Raw genomic sequence first — 24,227 nt, 5'->3', positions numbered from 1 at the left:
AAATATGTATTATTCAAAGTTTAAGTATTTAATTAGGAAATATGGCTAAATCTGGTAAAAAAATTAAGGCCAAAATTCACCTGTGAAATAAAAAATCCTGAAACATTGAGTTGGCAGAGACTGGAGTTTAGGCTCCCAAAACACTAAGTTGGATTTTTCCCCAGTATGGGCTTGCTACTTGAGTTACATTAATGCCAATTTGCATAGTACCAAGACCCATAGCCAGATCTGGTAAAAAACAGGACCCTACTCCCACTGGTTGAAGAAATAAGCTGAAAAAATGAAAACATACATAAGCTCCCTTCTACGAAAAATACAGTAATGTGCCTTATAGATTCCACCTTGTATTAGGTTATATTAGAAAAATAATTACTTCAATATTGATTACATTCCATAAAATGTACTCTATCCATTTATTTTATCTTTGTATATATTTGGTTTTCTCTGAGCTAAATCAAAACATTTAAGCTTCAAAGCTTAAAAAGATATTAACTGCAACTGATAGTAATATCCAGATGGTTAGACTGAAATAGTTAAATAATTGTCAGTAAGTGTTGTCTATATTATTATTAAAAATACGTCACAAATTGGATTCGAACGCTAAAAATAATGAAGTAAAGCAGTGTTGCCAAGTGTCTGTTGTATTCAACACAGTAATTTTACAAATTGATATATTAAATCACTCTGTAACTGTAGAAATAACCGAGATACATACTGTTAAAATGCAAACTGTCGAAGAGAAATGATTGAATGTATCAAAACTCGTTTTCGATATTAAAAACCTTAGTTATTTGTCGATTTTACCATACCGAGTGATCAAAAAGGACTCGCGTTATGTCACTGAATCACGTAGAATCAATTAGTGTAGATGTAAAAAAAAAACTGAAATTTAGACTGTTAAAATGAAATCTGGTGAATTCAGACATGTATTCAAGCAGTTTACTATATTACTGTTGTAATATAGTAAACTGCTTGAATAAAATAAGTGACCAGTACAGGATTTTCCAGTAACAGCGAAATTAATTTAGATACTATTGAATAGAAACTTAAGTCTGTTCAACTTGTACTTTTGTAAACAGGATGATAGAAGAGAACTTTAAAGCCTACAAATTTATATACTGAATCGCCCTGTAAGTCCAAATAGCCGATGGTATGGCAATTGTATGGTGAAAACTGTCGAATTCAGATATCAACGGTTCAGTTCAAACGGTTTGAATTATCAAAAAATCAGTTATTTAATTAACCTTATAACTAAATAGGATGGTTGAAGGAGATTCAAGTATCAACTGCAGTCCCAACTGTTTTAAGTATTAAGACAGTTATTATTAGTTAGTATTATATCAGTTATATTAGACATCTATTTGACACTTTCACTCTATAACTGAACAGGGTGGTCAAAAGGTAATTTCAAGACATAAAAATTGAAACACCCTGTAACAGTCAAAATAGCAGAGATGGACTGTTACAGTGCAAACTGTCTAATTCAGATCAATCAGTAACTATTATTAAAAGAACTCAGTTGATTACCGGTTTCACTATAAAACTACACAAGTTGATCAAAACACGATTTGAAGGGCTAAGAATTGTTATATTTTGAAACACCCTGTAATCGCAATGTAACTAAATTTTGATCTGTCAACTGATTCAGATAACTTTGCAGTTCAATTGGTTTTAGTCAAAGAACTTTACTGTTTGTTGCAGCTGATTTACTAGTTATTTTTGTAGAGAGTAGAAGTTACTTGTCACAAAATTGTGAAAAAAACTGTTTTAGATGATTCAAAAAGGATTAAAAACCCTTAAACTGTCTCTATTTTTTAGTAATATAACCTTTTAGCACTAGGAACAATTCAGTAGATTTGACATCATTGAAGCAAAGTGTAAAATTACGTTGATAATACAGTTAATTAACACCGGAACAATGATAAATTATACATAATTGACGTCAAGCATGTAAAAAGTAATAGTTTTTAAAAGTGAAATGATAACGTATAATGAACTACTTTTTTCACTTCCAACTATTTTTAGGTTTAATTGGGAAATTAAAACTCAGTCAGGTGTTTTATGACACTTTTATTAGTTTTTATATAATTTTCACGTTTTTAAATTGATAAAGACGGACCCGACGACGTTGAGAACAATAAAAATATACAGGGTCCCCCCTTGTTTTAACATTATAGGCTCCTCAATCAAAATAGATATCTCTTAAACCATATTTTATATATGCCTTTTATTATTTGTAATAGATTTTTTTCTTTTTTAAATTATAACGGTGAATCTCGACTTAATTACTAGTTAATATTAATTATTATTTGATAAATTTAATTATTATTTTTTTTTAAGTATTTTATTAATAAGTTTTTGTAAGCATGTACTGTCATATTGGTTTTTCAGCTTTAGTTTAATAATAGGTAGTTTTCTCGTGTTTTAAGAGAAATGTACCACTCAAATGAATTTACAGCCACAATCCTTGTAATACTGTATTTGTCACCATATACCAATTACTAATTAATTAGAAGTATATAAGTAAATTCAAATGGCACGACATATACATAAATTTCATGTCTACGAAATTGTTTCTGATACGGATCCACCGTTTTTGGTAACTCGTAAATAAAGCGTTCTAGTAAATGAGACTGTTATAATATAATAGTATAAACATTAACGCGATAATATAACTAACACATAAACTAGCGTAACACTATCTAGAAATTAAAACTGTAGTACTGTTGTAGAATTATAGTGGGTGTAAGTTGCAAAGTAAATGCAATATAATGTAAGTTTAACCAAAAAATATACACCAAACTTACATTTTTTCATACAGGCTTTCGCCCATCGAATATCAAACAATTTAACTACAAATCCTTAACAATTATATAATAGTTACTTATACCTAATTAGCTAAAAAACTGAACAGAAAAACATATATATATTTTTTTTTAAAGAGAGTAACTCGTTATCAACAGTGTAATATACACAAACTTACAATAGTAAGTAATTTCATTGTTTTTTTTTTTTAGTAAGAGTCGAAATTAACGGCAAGAGGTCACCCAAATGCTTGCAACATATTACAATAATAAAGCCTTAAAAGTGACTTAGTGAAACTCTTACGTGCTAAAAAGTTATCAATTTGAGCGAAACACAACACGTGATGCTAAATTATGTAGTGTTTTTTTAATTAGATTTTGAGGAGGGCGTTATTAATTGAGGTTGTGAATAATTACTGTCTTGGAGGCTTTTTATTCTTCCAGTGATTAATTACTTTTTCCAGTTACTTAAATATGAATTAAGTGTAATTTATTCAAGCAGTTTTATTTTACTTTTCTGCTATTTTAATCATGTTCTTTCTTTCAGTTGGGTTTTAGTGGTTTGATAATCATAAGAGTTGCACTTGACTGACTCAATTTATATGCTTATTCAGTCCTCATCAAACTCGTTCTAGTTATTGTCAGTGAAAGAAACTATTTACAAAAGCACGTTTAACAGAAATATTCAGAGCATTTGTGTGACGTGTGAATTACTATACATATTTACATTCCACAGGCAAAATTAAAATAAATAATTCCTAAAATCATAGATAAAAATTAAATATTAACATATGCAATTCAGCAAAATTAAAAGTAAAATAATGAAAAGCCTACGATGACACTGAACAAACTGTAGATCAAATTTTGACTAACATTGTTAATGAAGTTTGTTTAACAAAATTCGTAACGAATGAAAATCACCTGGAAAAGCAAAAATCAAATCGTGTTGAACATTTATAGCAGCGATTACAGCTAATTGACAAGAAAAATGAGAATATTCTGAAGAGTATGATCGTTTCAACAGTTACAGAAGATGATTTCAATCAGTCTACAATTTGCAAATAGTAAAAATGCTAAAAAACATGTTGCCTTTAAATCTTTTGCTTGACAAGATTCAAAAGAAAAAAATCTTTTGAATAGAGAGTATAATATGGTTTAAACTGTGTGAAGATGGTTACTGGGTCTTGGTGTATTCTTGTCTGAAGGATAGTAGAGAAGATAAGAATCTTGGAGAACCCTAAGCAACTGGTTTTAACAGCATCTTCTTCTTCATCTGCAGGATTTTTCTGTCAACAGATTTACAATCCCAAAAGAAAAAGCAAAGTCTTCTGAAAAACTTGTTGAAATGTTTGATCTGAGATATTACAACTGTTGGCTTTGCTAAGGTGAAAAAGGTAAAAGTCTTCTGAAAAGTGACATTGTGATATTGAAGAAATTATGTGAATATATCAATCACTGATGAAAGGATGTTAAAAAGCGATAGATCATCAATGATTTAAAGCTTTCAAAAGCATCTCTGCAGAAGATGCTTTTATTTTCTCTAATTAAAGCAATCAGACTTACGAAAGAGGACTTGATATCTCATTGACACTTTCCAAAAGGTAACAATCTTTCTAAGAAACATCTGTAGGCTGTAAGACTATCATACCACAAGTCAATTTGACAAATATGATAATCTTGGGAGAATTATTTTTATATGAGGATAAAAGCTGAATATCTTCTACAGAAGATGGCAATTTGCATAAAGTGAAAATTTTGAAGATGTTAGAGAATTCAGACTGGAGAATATTTTCATTTACACAATCTATAGATGATGTTACAAATGGTTCAAAAGGTTAACATTTTTAAAGCAGGATGTGCTTTTATGTCTAAAAGCTGAATAAATATCTTCTGAAGAAGATGCTCAGCTTTTTCATAAAAATACTAGATTTGGAGGACCATACTCATCTAAATCTTCTATAGACGATATTACTGACATTGAGGATGATGGTAAAAAAACTGGGTATGGGAACTGAAATCACTAGGATCAACGTTCTAAATAAGGTAAACAGATAAATGGTACTGCTTAAAAATGAGAGATCTTAAACTTTTGAATTTGCCAATTGAATGCTAATGAAACTGTAAAATTGTTGAAATGGAAAGCTTTCCAGAATGTTTTTGTTGTTTGTCTATAGAAATATTGTCAGGAAAGATAATAAATTGACCCTTACAACTTGTATTTTGTTTGGGTAAATAAGGAAAGGTCACTCTCTTTACTTCCACAGTTGACCAGTTATTTTGATAATAAAATAGTTGTAGTTTCATACAGGTTGCAAGGAAGAAAATCTCTTTTAATGTTTGGAGGATTGTAATAATCTAAATTGTCCAAAAAATTGACAAATTGAAACTTTTTAAAACTGACTTTTCGAGTTTTTGATTTTATATTTCGGGCAATTGACGTCAGGAAAATAAGCTGCAAAAGTTCCACTAAGTTAAAAACAATGCCAAATGTGATTAAAGATTTTAAGTAAATAGAGGATTAATAAAAACACTTCACTGTTACCATTAAAAAAATGAGGAAGGTTTAATAAACTTAGTAATTCAACGGTAAACATGATAATTGCTGTGTTTAAGTTCAGTGGAATATTTGAAAAACTAACAATACTGATAGTAAATAATGTGTTTAATCTTGAAAAACACTGTAAACTGTTTCGAATTTGAATATTTAAAGACAAACCATATAAGACAAACAAAAATTAAACCGTTTCTGTACCAATCCAATCATTTACAGAACTTACAAGAACAAGCATTTGGAAGATTTAATAAGTGAAGATGATACTTGGCACAAAAGTTGTGGTCATGTCAGCATTTATTAAATCTTCACCAAGATATTGCAATTTAGTATTGTGAAATTGAAGATAAAAGAAAAGACAAATTGCTATATTCCTACCGATTTACGATACCAAATTATGTGTTTTCTATGGAAATATCTTTGTTTCAGACCTTGCTACTTAATATTACAGTAAATAATACGTAATAAAAGTCAAAATATTGGCAATTATAAAAAAAAGTTTCTTTTAAATCGGTTTTGATCCCCTAGGTAAATCATCCCATATTGGCATGCAGGACGTTATTTATTTTTTTCTGAAAAATATATTATTTTAGCGTAAGGAATATGTTCTTTTGAACGAGACGTGAAAAAACTCGTTTAGCAATGTGATATTAGAGCTGAATATGATATTAGAGAGTATGAATAAAAAAAATTACAGAAAATAGGAATTTTATGGAGAGAAGGTTGTGTTAGTAGCTTTCCACAGAAGGTCAGTTTTAATGAAACTTCGGTATACCTGTTACCTTATAGTAGAAAGATAGTTAACATAGAAACTACGGAAACATTCTAATGAGTTTAATACACAGGACGTCCCAGAAACAGGAAGTGAATGACAACAAGTGTCAATATTTGACGGCAGAGGCATTCAAATGACAAATTGAAGCTGACGTTTGGCTTTTTGCGCCTAAACAGGATTTTTTCTGATCAGGCCTGGAAAACAACAGTAAAAGTATCAATATTTAACAGCTTTTATCATTGTTATTATGATAGCTAGAACGTTCGTTTTACCGTCAAAATATAGTCACAATTTATCTTTTTATTAATTTATCTCTCTCTCTCCCTATTTGCCAGATTCTCATTGCTCATATTTGGTCAGATCTCTTACTCTATCCGTACTATTTTGACTGAATTAAATTCTGAACCTTTTTCACTGAAATGACCCATTAATGCCCAAACCACAGTAGCTTTCCTGATCTTAGATACTTTGTTAGTCCAACCGTTGAAAAAAAGAACATGATTATGAAATCACTTGTTCAATATTTGTTTCTGACTTACAGATATCTTTTTTAAGAGTGTAAATAGTCCAGATAACCAGCTCTGGCCTAAAAACCTCCAAAAAACCTGTAAAAATCAGGCCACTCCCAGGCCTTTCCCAAAACCACGCCCATCTACTTAGTACCGCCCTCCTCAATTAGTAGCAAAATAGGCGGAACCGTGTGTTCCAAAAAAAAAACTACTAAATTCAGAATGATAATCTCAACAACGCACAACCGAATAGTAAATGTTTGATTCACAGCCTCACATCAAACGCAAACTTTTTTTTATAGAAACAGTAGGGCTGCAACAATAGTAGTTAGACTAGCGTTAGTAATTTTTCATTGTCACAGATTTCTGGATTGTGTGTTTTATTTTGTTAAAGGTATCCCGAAAAGGGGTTTGTGTAGCTGAGGCGGTGCAGCTTTCCAATTTAGCACTCCCCCTTACTGCAAAAGGAGGTGTCAAGATACTGGAAAACTAACATGTTCAGACTATGTTGCTAAACAACCTTCCGGGACTTTTACAGATACTTTGGAATGCTCGATGCATGTTTTTTTTTTGTGATTTTTCTGTTTAATATTATAAATTGATTTTAAAACTTTGGACGCTGTGCGGCGCCCGAGGCCGTCATCCTCAGTCATACTTTATAATTCCCCTTAAATGGCTAGGAATGTTCGATTCTTTAAACTTCGATAGTCGATCACCAACTCACAGACCGAGTGAGATCAACAAGAAACCTCCTCCCTTTATTATAATTCAGCCCCTCAAAAACCCGCCCCAAGAAATTATTATATACACACAACGAGTCCCACTAAAACTTAAACGACATTGAAAAACACTAGAGAGTAAGAGATTACTGATGAAACTTGGCTCGAACTCACTGGAACGGTTCGGATGTGTCACAATTCGGTCACGTGCTGCAACACGTCATCCACGTGGAGCCGCACCCACAAAACTGACACGGGGACGTGGTTATCGTGATGGGGGCGTAAAGATAACCGTTGGCGATGACCAATGGTGGAGCGGCCTGCGCTGTTGTGGGCGGGGTGAGCATGCGCTGTTGCTGCTGATGGGTTTGGTCTTGGTAGAGTACCTGAAACAATTATTTTTTTGCTAGTAAACCGCTTTTTTTATGCACGCTTTAAATAGTCGCCTACATAAAGATTTAGGTTATTTCTGGCAGTATCGCGCTAATTTGCGTTTTAATTGTTGCGCTTGGTAATTAGTTCGTTGGCTGGGTTTTTTTTTAAATTATGCAATGACGTCAAGATAGCGTTAATTGGAGATTACGTCAAAACTGTTTGAGAACGTGAAAATAGAAATTATGGAAAACACCTAGTCCGTATTAAACATTTATTAATTATTTTCGAAGAACGCTGAATTACTATTTACATTTCATCTGGGTTACGTGGTTTTTAATTAGAATGAATAATTAAGTGTTTAGAAAAAATAATAAATGTATTTCGACTATTACTAGTCTTGATTGTCACTACGATTTCTCAACTGCTCTACTTTTGAAAAATACATCTTTCTTGCCTTTGTCGTTACTTAAACTTCTCTCAATATCTTCAAAACTATTGTTTGGCACAATGACCAAATGGTATAAATGATTAGTAGATTAATAGATTATTGTAATAATTTAAAAAGCAATTGAGTAAATAACATTTGTGAAGAAAACCTTGTTTGGTACAGACTTTTTCAGTTTTCAATTTGCTCCAAGTTGGCTAACAAGTTAATTGTCTTAGTGATACAATCATTGATATGTAGAGCAGATTTTCCAATATAGGTAGTAGTACTAGCAGCAGTAGTAGTATGTGGGAGGACCTGAATAGGTTTAGCAAGTAAGTCTTAAGAATTTACTTTGCCATACAAACTCGATGCTATATACTCCTCTGATCTCACTCTATTGCTAGTAAATGCACTAATTACTAGTAGATGCAGATGCCTGTTTAGACTACAGAGGCATGTCAGAACTGTAACTCAAATTTGCAAAGTCCAGTGACTCTTTAACATCAACCATTTGGATATTGTCTAGGCATCCCATGTGTGCCGGACTCTTCTTCAAGTGCCATCTCCTTTCAGAAGGTTGGCTATCATCATGGCAATTCTCACTTTTGATGTCGCAGCTCCAAACAATTGAACTATATTTGTACCATTTTCTCAGGTCATTTAACCAGCAAATGGGTTTTCATCCTCTTGTTATTTTTTCCTGTATCTATTTCGGTATAATATTCTGCAACAATACATATTTTCTCCCTCATCACTTGATCCAGATATTGCAGCTTCTTATTTTAATTGGGTTCAATATTTTATTTTATTTTCTCATTCTTCCAAATACCTTCTCATTTGTTACCATGTGTACCATATACAATACCAAGAAAAAGCATCTCAACATGTAACTCTATGTTGTAAGTGAAGACTTTACATTGACAGTTGTTCCTAAGTATTTGTACTTACTGACTTTCTCTACTAGTTCCCCATTAATTCATAAGTTTTCCTGTTGCTGAGCTGATTTTTGAAACAATCATAAATTTAGTTTATTTAATGTTTACGTTTTGGCAATAAGTATGGTGTCGTCTGCATACTGGAGATTGTTAATGAGTATTTGATAAGGCACCAAAATCTACAGTAGGTGAAGGTGTTTTTCAGGATATTTCAACATTTCTGAACTAGGGTTCTGCTTATTTAAGCAATGAGAAGTGTTAGAGCAGGGTGGCTGTTTCTAGTTAGTAGATCTCGATCACTCTTTCTAGTCTTAGAAGAGTTCTCGCCCAATTTCTCAGAGAAACTTCTTCTTCTTCATCTTGTAGGTACATCTCTACTAAGTATCTACAGCGCGCAATTCATCAAGGTCCAGAAAATCATTTAATTCTATATTCATTCGCCCTAGTGTCGCTCTTGGTACTACCTGGAAAGTCTTTTGGAGGTTGCAAGTTTCAATTACAGAATCTATCCAAACTACAGTGTGTTGAAAGTTCAAAAGTTCTCTCTTCTTTCATTTTAAGTCAATTCACCAAGTTAAATAAAATGTAAAAAAGCATATCAAAGAAATCTATCCTTAGTAGAAACACATGTACCTAACCATTTAGGTCCCAGTTAATTATATATTCCTTTCTGAAACAATATTTTTCGCAATATTTGTCAGTAAATAAGTAGCACAAAGAAAATTCCACTTCAACCGGAAAAAGCCTATTAACAAAGAAAAAATCTGTTTACATTTTCTTTACCTTTGCACGTCAGCAGTCACGTTTTCACCATAATAAACTTAACGTTGTTCAAAACCGCACAAAAAAAATGAATTAAATCAGGTAAGCCAATTACAAACTTGAAAACCCACGCACGTTTGCAAATATGCTTAAATTTTTTACCTTCCATTTCTAACACTAATCCTCGCGTCAAGTAAGGTAAATATTTAATTCCGCCTAACAACCGTGCAGTGTGTAATTAACGTTATAAAACCGGAAAATTGTTTTTGTAGGGCTAAAATTGTGATGAAAGCTTGGAAAGGTGTGCAAAACACATTTCCGATCATGCGACTGTGTTTATTCGTAATAACAATTCGTTGGTTGTAAATGTGTTTACGCACAAACTGGTTTGTAATGTTTGTTTAAGTTTCCTTAGCCAGACACACATTAAAGAAAGAACATTTGTGCGTAAAACCATTGAACATAATCTTCTTCTTTCATCCATCTATACGTAATCAACGATTACTTACTTGCCATGCCAGACTCTTAATGAGCTGCAGCGTTTGTCTGCGTTCGTGGCCCATAAGGCAAACGGTGCTCTGCGACACCACGTCGTGGAGAAGCAGGAGAAAGCGGTGCCTGGAGGAAGCTTCCTCTGGTCCACTCCCGAAGTGGTTCCACAAGTAAGTCTCCAGCTTCGAACGCTGCTGCACCACGTCGGGGAAATCGATGAAGAAGCGAGAGCACATGTACCTGAAATGGAAAAGAAAATCATTAGTTCTTTGTTCAATATTAGTTTGTCTGTGGTATTACCCAGTCTAAGAACCACATAAAATGTATAAATGCGTATATTGATCAGAATGGATCTTCTTTAGGTTAGTTTTCTAATCTAGTCTCAGCTAAAGTGAACTGAACAAAATTTTGCCATTTCAGTAAAATGGAGGTTTTATTACTTGAATATTAAATATTTAGTTCGATACTGTAGTATTCCCAAACAAATTTTAAAGTTGTAGTAGTTGATATATGAAAATACTATCAAAATTAGTGCCTCATATTCTCTTGAATGTGAAACTATTCTTGAATTAGACACTGGAATATACATAAATTCTTGTACCTGACAGTTCGAATTACTCCAAACCAAATCCCATTGCAAGTAAAACAAATAAACTTTTCGATTTGCTTCTCATCAGCTTGAAGCATTCGACCAAATCCATTGCTTAGCAACTAGATTGAATAAGGAGCGCAACTAAATTCGAATTGTCGTCGGGAATAACAGAGTCGATTAACGTGGAACGGTCACCAAATAAAAAAAAAGAACGACATCTCCGCGTGATGCAATTAACTAAATTGGATCAAACAGTCTCCTTGGAGTGTGTACTTTCTAGTTTCGGGGTGTCGAGGCCAAAACGAAACGCGAATTTCTTCGATCAACCACCTGAAGCAGGCTGCGCCTCGAAGATGATCATGTTTGGTGGCCAGTTACCCATCGGCCTTGACCTTTTGTAAAATGACGTTCCTTTCGCGACCTTTCGACGGCGAAAGGTTCCCTCCCTACCTCAGGTCTGGCTCGCTGAAATCGACTCTGTCATCGGTTCTGGGTCAATGATATGCGATTTTATAATGCGATTTTTTTTGCATCACCTGAACACTGACCTGGTTATGTAACTGCTTTGAAGATGCTGAGATCCACCCACGTTATTGTTTTTGGGGTATTCAGTATTGGATTAGCACAGTTGACTGTATTAGGTATGAGTAAATAAACTCTTTACAACAACATTCTAGTAGTTTGTAGATGTAAATGAGGGGCAATTTGCTTTAATTGCTTTAGTTGGGCTTTTTCAAGTGAAACCACAAATACTATGTATTTGACAGCTAAATTCTAGGACATAAATTACTAGTATACATAATCACATATCTATCTGTTTTTGATAAATATGTCATTTGATAAAAGTGTAGTATCTTTCATGATAATTCACAGAAAGTTGTAAATGAATTGATGAAATATTGGTTTATATTTAGTGATCCCAGTACGAGTCCCATATTTTACAGGTGACTAACAATCATAAAAATACTTGTTACTCTTGCTTTCTAATCTTTCTTATATTTTGAACCTTAGAAACTTAAAGAATCATCACTTAGAGGCTTGTCCCCCTAAGAATTCGATATTGTTTTGGTACTTTATCAAGAACGCTAGTGAGCTGTAAACTAGAAAATGTGTAGATCCAGATTTGGAAATTGTCTGGTAACCAGTGAAATCAACAAGAAGAATGAAGCTATACAGTGTGCACTACATTATAAAAGAAAGCTTTAGAGTGCAAACCAAAACAAGATTTGTGAGTAATTGAACAGGATTTTTTGCTTTAGACCTCTAAGGAGAAAAGTTGTAGGTAATAAGACTTTCTACCAATATCATAAAGAGCCTTTTGGTCCTTAAAAGCTTCAGGAAAAAGGTAATTGCTTAAGAACGTATTGGAAGGGAAGTGACTTACCTAACCTAACCTGATTTTTGTCTTTAAGTACAGTAAAAGGATATTTTTTTAAAAACATTTCTCATGCAAGCTTTTGTGTCTCTTACAGTCATAGAGTATACGTTCAGGCAAAACCAGGAAGCAACTAGTATCCTGAAGTGGTATTAATCGAAGTAAGAGATAGTGTGGTAGAACAGTAGTTCTGTGATCATGTGTTATCTTAAGTCTATTAAAAGATATATTGAATTAAATCAGATTCAGAATCATCGCCCATTTGTAGTTAAAACTAGTCATAAAGACAAAAACGTTAAAAAGAATGAAGATGTTACATTAGAACAGGTCAAAAATGATAATAAAGTAACTGAATGTCTGAACTGAAAGTCGATTGATGTTGGTATAATGGGAATCAAAGTTTGGTGAAGGAAATCTAAGCCTATACATTTCCTGAGCTTATATTCGAATCCTTTTTATATATCCGAATCAGTCAACGATAGCATCTTCAAGAATTCCGAATCAAGGCAACGATTGTCTCTTCTTAAATGGATAATATTCTATTTTAAGTCCTGATTTTTGATTGGATGCATTGGTAATTACAATTTTGATAACTTTCCTTTTTGTGGACAAAGTCTCATATTGAAGAATGCTAAAAAAATCGATGCTGGTGAGATCAGGTGAGCTAGACGGCCAGTAAATGCAAATTTGGCAAACATGGTAACATCCAGTTTTCTGAGATAGTGCTGTTAAAGCTTCATGATTGTTTAAAAGCCAAAACTGTTCTCCATCGAATTATCTGGCAATTTCTCGTTCCACGACAAAATCATCGGTTATTTTAAGAATCATTTAAAAATATATTTAATTTAACCGTTTTGCAGTGAGAAGTTAACAGAAAGACACCCTGATGATAATTCTAACAAACCAATTTGCCTAACTTCAGACTATTTTTAGAAGACTTTTATGGGTTTTCCAATTCTCCCACTTCAATTAGGCATTTAGCCAGCGCGCCAAAACGCAGATATGCGACAAGAATACAAACATAACACTCAAAACACGACTGAAATGCTAATTTGCCCAATTTTAGTCGAAATTAATTCCACGTTGGCTCTCAAATACCGCCATTCGTTCTAATTGAATAATTCGCCGGGCTGATGATGGTTCGAATTAACAACGCCTATTTATCACTCCTCTTTTTTCCAGTTTAATTGTTTTGAATAAAACATTTTTGTTGATTTTAATTTTGTTTTACGCAGTTTTATTATTGCAACTAGAATTGTATGAACTCTTTCTGGTGTGACAATGGAAACCAATTTCTTATTATACAAGATATTCTTAAAATTATGATCTAGAAAAAAAGCAGACGAAACCCATAAAACACCTTTTTGTAATACAAATTTAAGGATCCAAGAGGCTATTATTCATAAAAGTAGCAGGTAGTAAAACATTATCTACAGAATATAGGATCATTCCAAGAATCCTACCTACCAAACATCATAGATCAATTTAGATATTATTTATTATGCAGGACCCACTTTTATCCGTTAACCTTCTCAGAATTAATGGCAAACTAGTTTTTAGTTATTTTTAAAATATCATTAATTAGACTAGGTTCACAGCAATTAAACCGGTTGTTTGTTTTTAATATGGTCCAAATGAACCGTTGTTTTAAGTAACAGTGAATAAGAAAGATACCAACAACCAAACTTTGCCTTTGTTCATGATGATGTTCAGAGTATGTGCTAAAAGTGGTACAGTATTTTAGTAACAGTTTTGATAATAATTTATTCAATTTAAGAAACTATCGTATTGAAGCATCTTGTGGACGACAATACAATGTTTTGTGTCATTTGCATGTTTATGTATATTTGCATATAGCCTATCTTCCAAAGAAGATAATTCAAATCTGTTTATGTCTACATTCCAGACATCTTCCATTAAGAATAACAATACAATTATGCAAATTTTGGAAGTGGCTAAATTTGAACAGACTTTCGGCAACAATCGCCCTCCAAAGTTTGATTGTTTGCATGAAATCTGGGATTAAAACAGCACTCACCTTTCCAATGATCTGATATAATCCGGGTGGGCCGGCCTGTAGTTCTTCACCAACAAGGTGCAGTATTTGAGCAAACCGCCGCCGCGTATCTCTTCCGGCCGCCTGGTGGAGATCAATCGTTTCTGAAGATGGCGCAACGCTTCGGGGAAGTCTCCGAACACGGATTCGCCCACAACTGTGGGGTAAAAGTTCTCGCTGATTGGGGGTGGTCGGGTGTCCCCATCGGTACCAGCCGCGCATCTGTAGAACAACAGCAACGAATCCAGAACGATCTGGAAGGAATCCACGCTGAACTCGAATTGACGGCGCATGCGATCGACGAATTTCAGTTCGACACCCCTTCCCCTTTGGCACCCCAACGAGATCAATGACCAACGGTCTCCGGAGTCTGATGGATTGTTCACCTGCAATTAAAAGAAATTTATGTAGGACAGACCAGAAGTTACTCGGTTATTGGTCTGGATGGAGGACTACTTTAAACCATTTCAAAAACAGAATAATCATCAACAGCGTTATCTTAAAGCGACTTAAGTTTGGCTCTTTACGTAGAATAACAAGAATACCTGCACTGTGCTCAGAAGGTCCGGAACACCTTAATATTTTGGAAACCACGCTTCCAGCTGAAAAAACTGTCCATACAAAAGTTGTAGAGGATTTACAACTTTATGTTTTACAGTTTACTGATATCAATATATTAAGTCGATCCTGATCACTTGAAACATTGATTACATTTTGGTTGCATTTACTTAGATTGAGTGACGTTGGTTGGTTTCAATTGCGTTTAATTCTTATGTCCTCTAGTTCTCCATCATTACTCAGTATACAAACGCTAGCATGGCTGTTTATGTATAGACCTGCTGCTGGTAATTTATTATACAGTTTCCTAGCCTCAATGTTTCCGACTGAAATACCTTCCAAAACAATGAAAAATGATCAAAATGAAAAGAGGAAAGACGGTTGAACTCCTTATCCCATTAGTCCCCCAATATTGGGCTGCTGACAGTGAAATCTTTTTACAAATGTAGAAGACGAGGGATATCATTCAACAAAGCTCAAATCTTGACCAACAATCGGAAACTGTGCTTGATCAAAAGCTTGAATTGTTCCAGTTCAGCTGGCTTACAATCAGGAATGCTGGTACATCATCACATCAAGCAGTTTGCGCTTTGTGCAAAATTGTCCACAGCAAATATTGGAACAAAACAAGCAAGAAAGTTAATAGATAGGTAGGTAGTTTAACACACATACAACAATGATTACCTACCGAAAACCGACGTAGAGGCAGTCCAAAAACCACATGGATAAGAGAAAAACTTGCATCCAGGAAATTGAGAGAATAAAAGACTCTGGGGACTGGGAACAGGAAGAAGAAGCCTCAAAATAACATCCGACGGAAAACAGGACGATGCCATTGTAGATCAAAACACTCTGGGAAGGAGAGCAATAACACTAAAGTTGTGGGATACGAACATCTCAAATAAAAATACAAGGCTTATTTATAATGTTATCGTAAAAAGTGTTATAACATATGGTTCAAAAGTTTTGTAAATTAAGAAGAGAACAGAGAAAATGTTGTGTACTACTGGAGAAGGGCTGCAGGAAGGACAAGGTGAGAAAAAGTCACCAACCATAGAATTGGAGAAATAATAAGTGGAACATAAGTCGATAACATTCGAACAAAACAACTAGTAAGGTACCGTCATTTGCAGAGAATGGAGAACAGATTGCGTAAACAAGTGCTTACGTAGAACCCAGCTGGAAATAAAAAGAAAGAGCTGGAGAGATGAAATCTAGAGTGAAATCAGAAGCTGAAGACCAAACACTAGGTGGAAGGACGATATCCGGAAAGTAGAGTAGAACAGCTGACAGAACCGGATGCACCAGCTTGGAGAGGTGTGTATGTGCAAAGATGAACCAAAACACGTTGAGAATGATGATTATGATGATGAAAGTTTATCTTGAAATTATGTAAGTATAGGATAGTAAGTATTTCTACCAGCATCAAGTAATGAGGTTATATCACCTTTATACCATTTCTGCCATTGCCATTCCTGCGTATACAGCAATAAGACATTTTACACTCTTCTAATTTAGATGGAGATAATTAGAAAAAAATTGCTTTTTCACTCTTTCTTCACTTGCAGTTATGCTGAGGCAAGTCCTGATCACTAGTCTGCTTGTGAAGGTAAATAACCATTTTCTGTTATATGTTAATGAGATTTTGTGACTTTGCCACATTTGGTTTAATTTGGTTTTGTAGTGTCTCAACTTTAAATAAACCAGATACGGTAATATCTCGAAACTTGTAGTGGCTGTAGTAGCACTAGAACTATGAGCGTTTCTATGGGAAGCATTGTTTCCAAAATATTAGTTATATGTCCCTTTGAAAAGTAGATGTATACGGACAGTCACTAAAAATAAAACAATGAAAAAATCAACCAAAAGCGCTTGTTACTTTAGTGTTCCACAAAAAAAAATACAAACCGCTGATAATGTATCGGAAACAGATAACTTATAATCAAATAATAAAGCTACACTTCTTTACTGTGACCATGCTTTATGTTCGAGCATTAATTGCAAACTAATTACTGATGACAAACACACAATCACTAATTAGTGATGATGAGTAATTGTACAATAAATTTTCGTGTTATCTAGTTTTTACCTTTGTTGTTGAAGCTCGTAATTTATTATTAATTTTAAATTGCCTTAGAGACGTTATTAACTACTTTTTCTCGTTTGGGCATAAAAAGTGACACATTTCAGAACTAATTACAGTTCCTATACGTAACTAGCAACATAAAGTAAAATTTTACGCGAAAAGTTTGCAAGTCTGCAAAACTAATTTGTTTCATAAAATCCGATTTTTTGTAACTGGCTACGTAATAAGTTTCCCATTTAAAAGCAAAACTTACTTTGACCATTTTACTGACGTAGGCCTCTTTAAGACTGCAAGTGGATATCCGTTTTCTACTGACCCCGTCCGGTAACATATCGTACAACGAGCTCAGCACCGCTGCTTTGACTTTGTCGAAGTTTCTGGGCGAGCTCAGTTCCACGCCGAAGATGAGATCCACGTCATTGTACGGCTGTTCCTGGCCTACAACGGCCACGTCCGGTAAGTCGTCTCCACGTGTGGCTAAGTGGTGAGAGGACTTACCGGCGGCCAGGACGTGAGACGCGGCGCCACCGTTTAGCCGTATATCGCGCACGCGCATTCCCGCGCCTCCAGCTGTCGGGTCGCCTTCTAGCTTGGCTCGGACAATGTCCACCAGGTCTCTGAGTCGAACCTCCAATGTGGGAAAGTTGCCACGACCCACGATGCTTACCTAGAATCAGATGGTTTGATGTTTATATAAGTTATTTCAGTTCATATTTTTTTAAAAATGTAAGATCACAATAATGCTGTTTGGAGCTTCTTTTAATAAACGCCAAACTACCAAAAGTACCATTCTGAAGCTCGACGGAAATAATAAATCGTCAGTAGTACAGAAATATAAAGAGGTGAACCTATGTAGATTTTGCAGTTAAATTAAATTCTATGTTTTAACAGTTCTAGTTACAAAACAATAACAATTTCCTCTTAAAACTTTCAATTTTATTATAAGCTTACAACTCCAAAAGAGTGATCTTTACATTGCAGAACACACATCCAAGTAAAAGTAGTGTAGTTGCTCCTGATACTTTCAATTCGATGCAAATCTTCAAACATCAAAAAATTTGGATTTTACGCCAACATCCCAGACGTACAGAGAGGTGAATGGTGTAGCTTCTAGTGTTACTTTCATTTCCGCGTCAATTTTCAGGTTTTAGATTATTGATAATAATGTTAAATTCATTTTATATTAGAATAACAGATGTGCAAAGATGTACAGAAGTAAGTAAGTTTTTTCAAATTTGCAGGGTTTAATTTACATAAAGTACGAATCCTCTATCAGGAGTTCAGAAATGTTAAACAGTAGTGTTTAATGCAAAACGCTTTGTGTTAAAGAAAAGTGTCAATTTGTGACAAGAGGACACAGTATTAAATAAATGAATTGTACTACTTGTCTTACTTTCAGTTGATTTTAACTTAGATCAGGAGCACAAACGCGCAAAAAAATGATTAGACAGAGCTAGGAACTTCTAGTGCTAATTTTTAAGTTTTAAATTAAGTAAAGTACGATTCTCCTGTATCAGGAGTTTAGGAACGTACACCAGAAGCACAAAATTGTCAGAAAGCTGAATTGTTTAATGCACAATGCTTCATGTTAAAGAAAAGTGGGAATTTGTAACAAGAGCACAGAATCGTAAAAAAATAAATTGTGCTACTTGTCCTAGTTTCAGTTCGACTTTGACTTAGATCAGGGGCACAGACGTGTAAAAAGATGACTACACAGAGCTAGGAACTTATTTCTAGTGCCAGTTTTTAGATTTTAAATTAAGTAGAGTTCGATTCTCCTCTATCAGGACTTTAGGAACGTGCACCCGAAGCACAAAATTGTCAGAAGGCTGAATTGTTTAATGCAGAATGCTTTATGTTAAAGAAAAGGGTCTATTTGTAACAAGAGAACAGATTCGTAAAGAGTGTAGTAGTTGTTCTACTTTCATTTGACGTACTTAGACCAGTACCAAAGACGTTCAAATAGGTTATTAGAACGAGCTAGTTAGGGTTCGCTAATCTAGTGATGATTTTTATTCTATTCTTCTCCAAATACTAAAAAATTCAAATATACCATCAATGTGCAGATTTTAGATTACTGGTAATAATGATAACTGACTTTATATTAGAATAATAGATATGCAGAGAATTAATTTATAGGTTCTCTTGATACCTTAATACTCAACGCCAATTTTTTGGGTTTACCTTACGTAAAGTACAAATCTCTTTTCTCAGGAGTTCAGGAACGTTAAGTGGTGAGTGGCTGTTTGTGGTACTTTTGAAAATTTTAATAAATTGAACTACCAAAAATGGGATTTTATATCCAGAGGACAGCATAGGAAAAGGTGCTGTTTTGAATTAGTAGCTGCAAAGAACGTGGAGGTTTAAATTACTTACAAAGTGGCAAAAAGGTGTAGCTACTGTCAATTCGACAGATTAGGATACCAGTAATGCAAAAAAAATCTAGAGCTCCCTTTAATAGGTTTTCTGTGCCAAATTTCATACAAAATCATACAAAAAAATGCAATAATATGATTGATTGATTCTACCTTAGAAGCACAAAATTGTCAAAAAGCTAAATTGTTTAATGCGGAATGCATATCAGGAGTTCAGAAAAACTAAACGATGAGTGAATTGCTGTTTCTGTCACTTTCGCAAATTTTCAGAAACTTAATTACCAAAAATGTGATTTTACATGCAAAGAGCAGAAATATGAAAAGGTACTATTTTGTAACAGTAGCAGCACAGCAGGTTGAGGTTCAAACCACAAAAATGCAACAATGATTAATTGGTTTTCTAAAAGTTGAATTAGTTAATGCGGCACGCTTCATGTTAAACAAAAGTTGTATTTTGTAACAAGAGTACAGAATCGTAAAAAATGATTTGTAGTTAGCTACTTGTCCTACTTTCAGTTCGACTTCAACTTAGATCAGTAGCACAAACGTGCAAAGAGGTGATTAGACGGAGCTAGAAACTTCTAATAGTAATTTTATACAGAAGCATGTTCTCCTAATACTTCAACTCATACTTTGAATTAATTATATGACTATTTACCATAAAACTATTAAAAATTTGATATGACATAGTAAGCAATACATACCCTGCAGATAGATCAGTTAGATTAACAGGTATTAGGAACACATAAGTGAAAGGGCTAAACTTGAACTGTTCAACTCAAAACTTGTTTTGCCTTAAATCGTGTAAAGTACGAATTTTTATCAGAAAGACAGAATTACAAGAAAATGATTTATAACTACTTATGAATATTTTCAATTATTCCGTACTTATTTTTTTCAGGAATACTATGCAAATTAAGATTTGACATCCAGCATAGAAATATGAGAGGTGAATTCTATGGAAGGGAGAATTTGACACTATCAGGAGCACAGAAGTTCAAATGCCACAATAGCTATACTTGAAGAGTTTTTATGTTGGTTAGTGTGGGCATTATCTCGAAAACCGTAAGAGATATCGGAAAACTGATTGGAACAGAATGTAGAGCAGACTACATAGTCAAAAGAATCAATATATTGTGTTTGAAATGTTTCTTTAAATGGCAACATTTCGGGCTGAAACAATTTTTTTCCATAGAGATACTAGCAGAGATCATAAGTTGGATTTGGAAACAGTAGTGTTATCCTTTGCTTCTACAGAACAAGTTTCATAAAACTTTCATAATTAAAGTAAATTATTCTAGCCAAGTCCATACCTAGTTTAGTTGAGTATAAATTTGTACTGTGTGTCCTAAAGCTGTTTATAAACTTTTACTGTAACACTATCGTAACAACTAAAACGTTTTTCAGATCAGGGACATAATTTTACGACCGAAAATCAACTTACGGTTTCTTCCATGACGTCATTCAACCTGCAGACCTGTTCATAAGACAATACAGCCAATCTGGCCTGGGTCTCCTCGTCGAAGGTGGCGTCCTTGATTTGTGTAGAAGCGACGCCGTATTCGTGGGGCTCATCGTCTGTGTCTTCCCCCAGGTCACACTGCAACAACAAACAATTTCATATGATTACGAAATGTGGGTCAAACGATTAAATAATAAATGTCGCTATGTCAGGGGCACTTTCCTTCTCATTTTAAATAAATTGAGATTAAACTACCGCCTGGTAACTGGTTCACGTCTTTGATTGTTTTTCTTCGAAGTCACGATTCCATCTTGACCTGCCTTAAAGCTGTCGTGCTTCGCCGGCCACATATTTTACATAAGACTGTTTGGGTATCGAACAGCTGTCTTTTGCGCTTTGATTTATTCGATGGCGATTTTAAACAATTTATATTCAAATATCCTTTTACCTAACCCGTAAAGCTTCTGAAGAAATGATTTACGACCAATCGAATCTCATACATCAACTTAACTACTTTAACCAGATATTTAGTGAGAGGAGCTTACCTTGAGGCAGGCGGTAAAGTAATCGATTTTTGGACGTTCCAATACTACCTTTACCATTTTCACCTATTACACGGTTGCACAGTAGTGAATGCAATCGAATCTTAACCGTTACTGATTATTTCGCAAGTATTGCAAAGCTTAAGCCGAAAAAAGTTGAGTTAACGTACGTCATCCCACCTACGAGGTTTATCAGTACTTTTATCTCTGACTTTGTTTGGAATTATATCAAATTTACGTCAGGACAGACAGAAGATATTGTAGGTTCTATTTGTATTGCTCTGATAGATCGTAAAATACCAGTAAGGATCAAAAACTATGTCAAAATATGCTTAAACTGAGATCTATATTTGGTTATTCAAGTCATAAAATAAAAAAATATCAAGCCTGGGAATGTTGGTGGCCTTTCTGTTCTCTTTGTCTTCCCCACAGTGGGAAAGTGTCTCATCTTGCTGGAAACAATGATTCTCTTCATTGAGTGATAGAATACTGTTCGAATCAAAAGTTTCTAAGAGATGCAGATACAAATCTCCAGCTAAATTTGCTTCCAGGAAAGCAAGTGCTACAATTTGATTTTTTAAAACTTTCCTCGAGGTTATGCTTCTAGAAAATGGGTTAACAAATAATGTATCTAACATACAATAGGTAGGTAGGTATCTTCAAATGTATTCTTTAATATCCAAAAATACAGATCAGAAGTAGTAGTAGAAAAGCTGCACAGACAAAAGAAGTTTTGATTGTTAAAGAGAAAACAAGAGAAGAGAAAGAGATGAAGAAGAAAAGGAAACAAGAAATATGATATTAGTGATAGTATATTTTTAGTTGAAGCAAAGTTGCTCATAAACTAATGTCTTAAAAGTTGAGACATTTAGGTTAGAGAAAGTGAGGTTAGGAAAAAATACAACTCGACAGTGTTGTGTTTTGAATTACTGCAAAAGTCCTATTGTTCTCACAGATAACTCCTAAACTTCCAAAGTGATTAAATAGAAGAATTTAAAGGTTCAAATTAGATATTTTGTGGTTACGTCATTATCTGCATATATCTTGTGACAAAAATTCGATAGTAGATTTCAATATGGCGATCCACACGTTGACGTAACCACCAACTACAATGGTTTCTTCTATATTATAGTCTATCTAGAATATTGCTTCATTTTGGTTGAAACCCAATTTACACATTGCAAACAATAATTAACCTTTTTTAAACAGGATGTTGTCATTATAAAAAGAAGAAAATTTGCCTGTATTGCGGCTTCTTTAATCATAAATATGGATACACGCTAGCAGCTTCATTAGAGATAATGATCTTGAATAAGATCACGAAAGATTCACTAGAATAAATCGGTTTTAATGCAATTATCATTTTTCATGTCCAATTTAAGTCAATAGACTACATACTATTATCATAAAATATCGAAAGAAATAATTTAATTGGCTTATTAAAACTGTATTGATATCAAAATAGTTTGGTTTTGTAGTCGATTCAGCCCTACTTTTTGTACTAAAGAGTTCTGTTGAAACTCAATTAGTACTGTGGCTTTTGTGGTCTAGTTGTACTGTCTGCAGTACTTTATTTTCTCAAGATTTTCACAAACTGGTTATTTGTACTATTTTCAGTATTTTCCTTTAAGGCAAAGTCTGTCTATTCTAATCAGGTACTGCCTGTGTGATTGATCTATTTGTACTGTCCCTCGTACTTTTGTGAGTTTTAAATTCAGTATTTGGATCATTTTTGGTTCCTTCACCTTATTTCAGAAAGGTAACTTAACTTGGCTTTGTGTTTTTTTTCTTTTAAAATTTGTATCCAGTATTTCTTTTCAAGTTAATTATCAATTTTTCTTCCTTAAAAAAAGTTTGTTGTTGTTGTGACTCCGTTTCCTCTGTTCTAGCCTAATCCAGTGAGTGCAGAAAGTCATTCTGAACATTTTTGGTCTTTTGCAAAATTTCCGTAACTCTTACCGTTTTCGAGATATTCAACTTTTTTGACTTTTTTTTTTTGGAAATTGCATCAAGATTTTTAAAAATCCGTATCTCAGCCATTTTTAGGGTTTCAGTCACGGTAAAAAGCTTAAAATGTTTGTCTCTTTTACCTCGTGCTAACCGCAACACGATTTAGCATATACAAAAAACGAAAACAAACGTTTTTCATAGATGCAGAAAGAAATTCTGAACATTTTTAGTTTCTTGCGGAATTTCTGTAACTTTAACCGTTTCCGAGATATTTGCTTGTTTTTACTTAATTTTTTTGAAAATTGCATCAACATTTTTAAAATACCGTATATCCGCCATTTTTTGGGTTTCAGGGACTTAAAAAAGCTCAAAATGTTCGTCTTGAACTGATTTTTTACGTACTACTGACAACAAGACGATTGAACACATACAGGGTGTTCAAAAAACAAAAAGGTAAACAAATTAATTTGAAATTAACGCTGTAACAGTTGTGACCGCGTTTAGCCTGCTCTAAATGAGTGGAAACCTAGTCCACTGAGTATAATAAGTCATTTTGAACATTTTTGGTCTCGTGCGAAATTTCTACCTCTAACCGTTTCCGAGATACTCAAATTTTTTTGTTTTTTTTTTTGGATATTGCTCCAAAATTTTGAAAACTCCGTATCTCCCTCATTTTTAGGGTTATAGCGACTGTAAAAAGCTCAAAATGTTCGCCTTGTACTGTTCTTTCACCTCCAGCTAACAGTTCACGATTTCTTAAAAATTCTGCAATATTATAGTAAACACTTTGTTGAATTAAAATGCTTATACTAAAAACGCTTCATCTGATTGACATTTATTGCCACACACAACAAAATAAAAATTTCACTAAAACTAATTTTA

General features: G+C 33.9%; 1 protein-coding gene across 3 annotated transcripts in view; it reads right to left on the bottom strand.

Annotated features, from left to right (window-relative positions):
* Window positions 1–2,055: 2,055 nt before the first annotated feature.
* LOC145739849 (terminal nucleotidyltransferase 5C) overlaps window positions 2,056–24,227 on the bottom strand; it is a 72,648-nt gene continuing 50,476 nt past the window's right edge. The window contains exons 2-7 of one of the 3 annotated variants that reach the window (XM_081995196.1): window positions 20,836–20,991; window positions 17,515–17,683; window positions 17,270–17,454; window positions 14,355–14,758; window positions 10,367–10,589; window positions 2,056–7,744 (exon numbers count right to left, since the gene is read on the bottom strand). In XM_081995196.1, the coding sequence (XP_081851322.1) occupies window positions 7,562–7,744; window positions 10,367–10,589; window positions 14,355–14,758; window positions 17,270–17,454; window positions 17,515–17,683; window positions 20,836–20,991 (1,320 nt within the window). In that variant the 3' untranslated portion in view covers window positions 2,056–7,561. Of the gene's footprint in view, window positions 7,745–10,366; window positions 10,590–14,354; window positions 14,759–17,269; window positions 17,684–20,835; window positions 20,992–21,398; window positions 21,509–24,227 lie in introns of those variants that run through there. The other 2 variants (XM_081995199.1, XM_081995194.1) reach the window with 2 other exon arrangements.

Source organism: Ips typographus, linkage group LG1 (assembly GCF_016097725.1).
Source record: "Ips typographus isolate SLU linkage group LG1, UJ_Ityp_2.0, whole genome shotgun sequence".
NCBI classification, from domain to species: Eukaryota; Metazoa; Arthropoda; class Insecta; order Coleoptera; family Curculionidae; genus Ips; species Ips typographus.
This window is presented reverse-complemented; position numbering and strand designations above follow the sequence as displayed.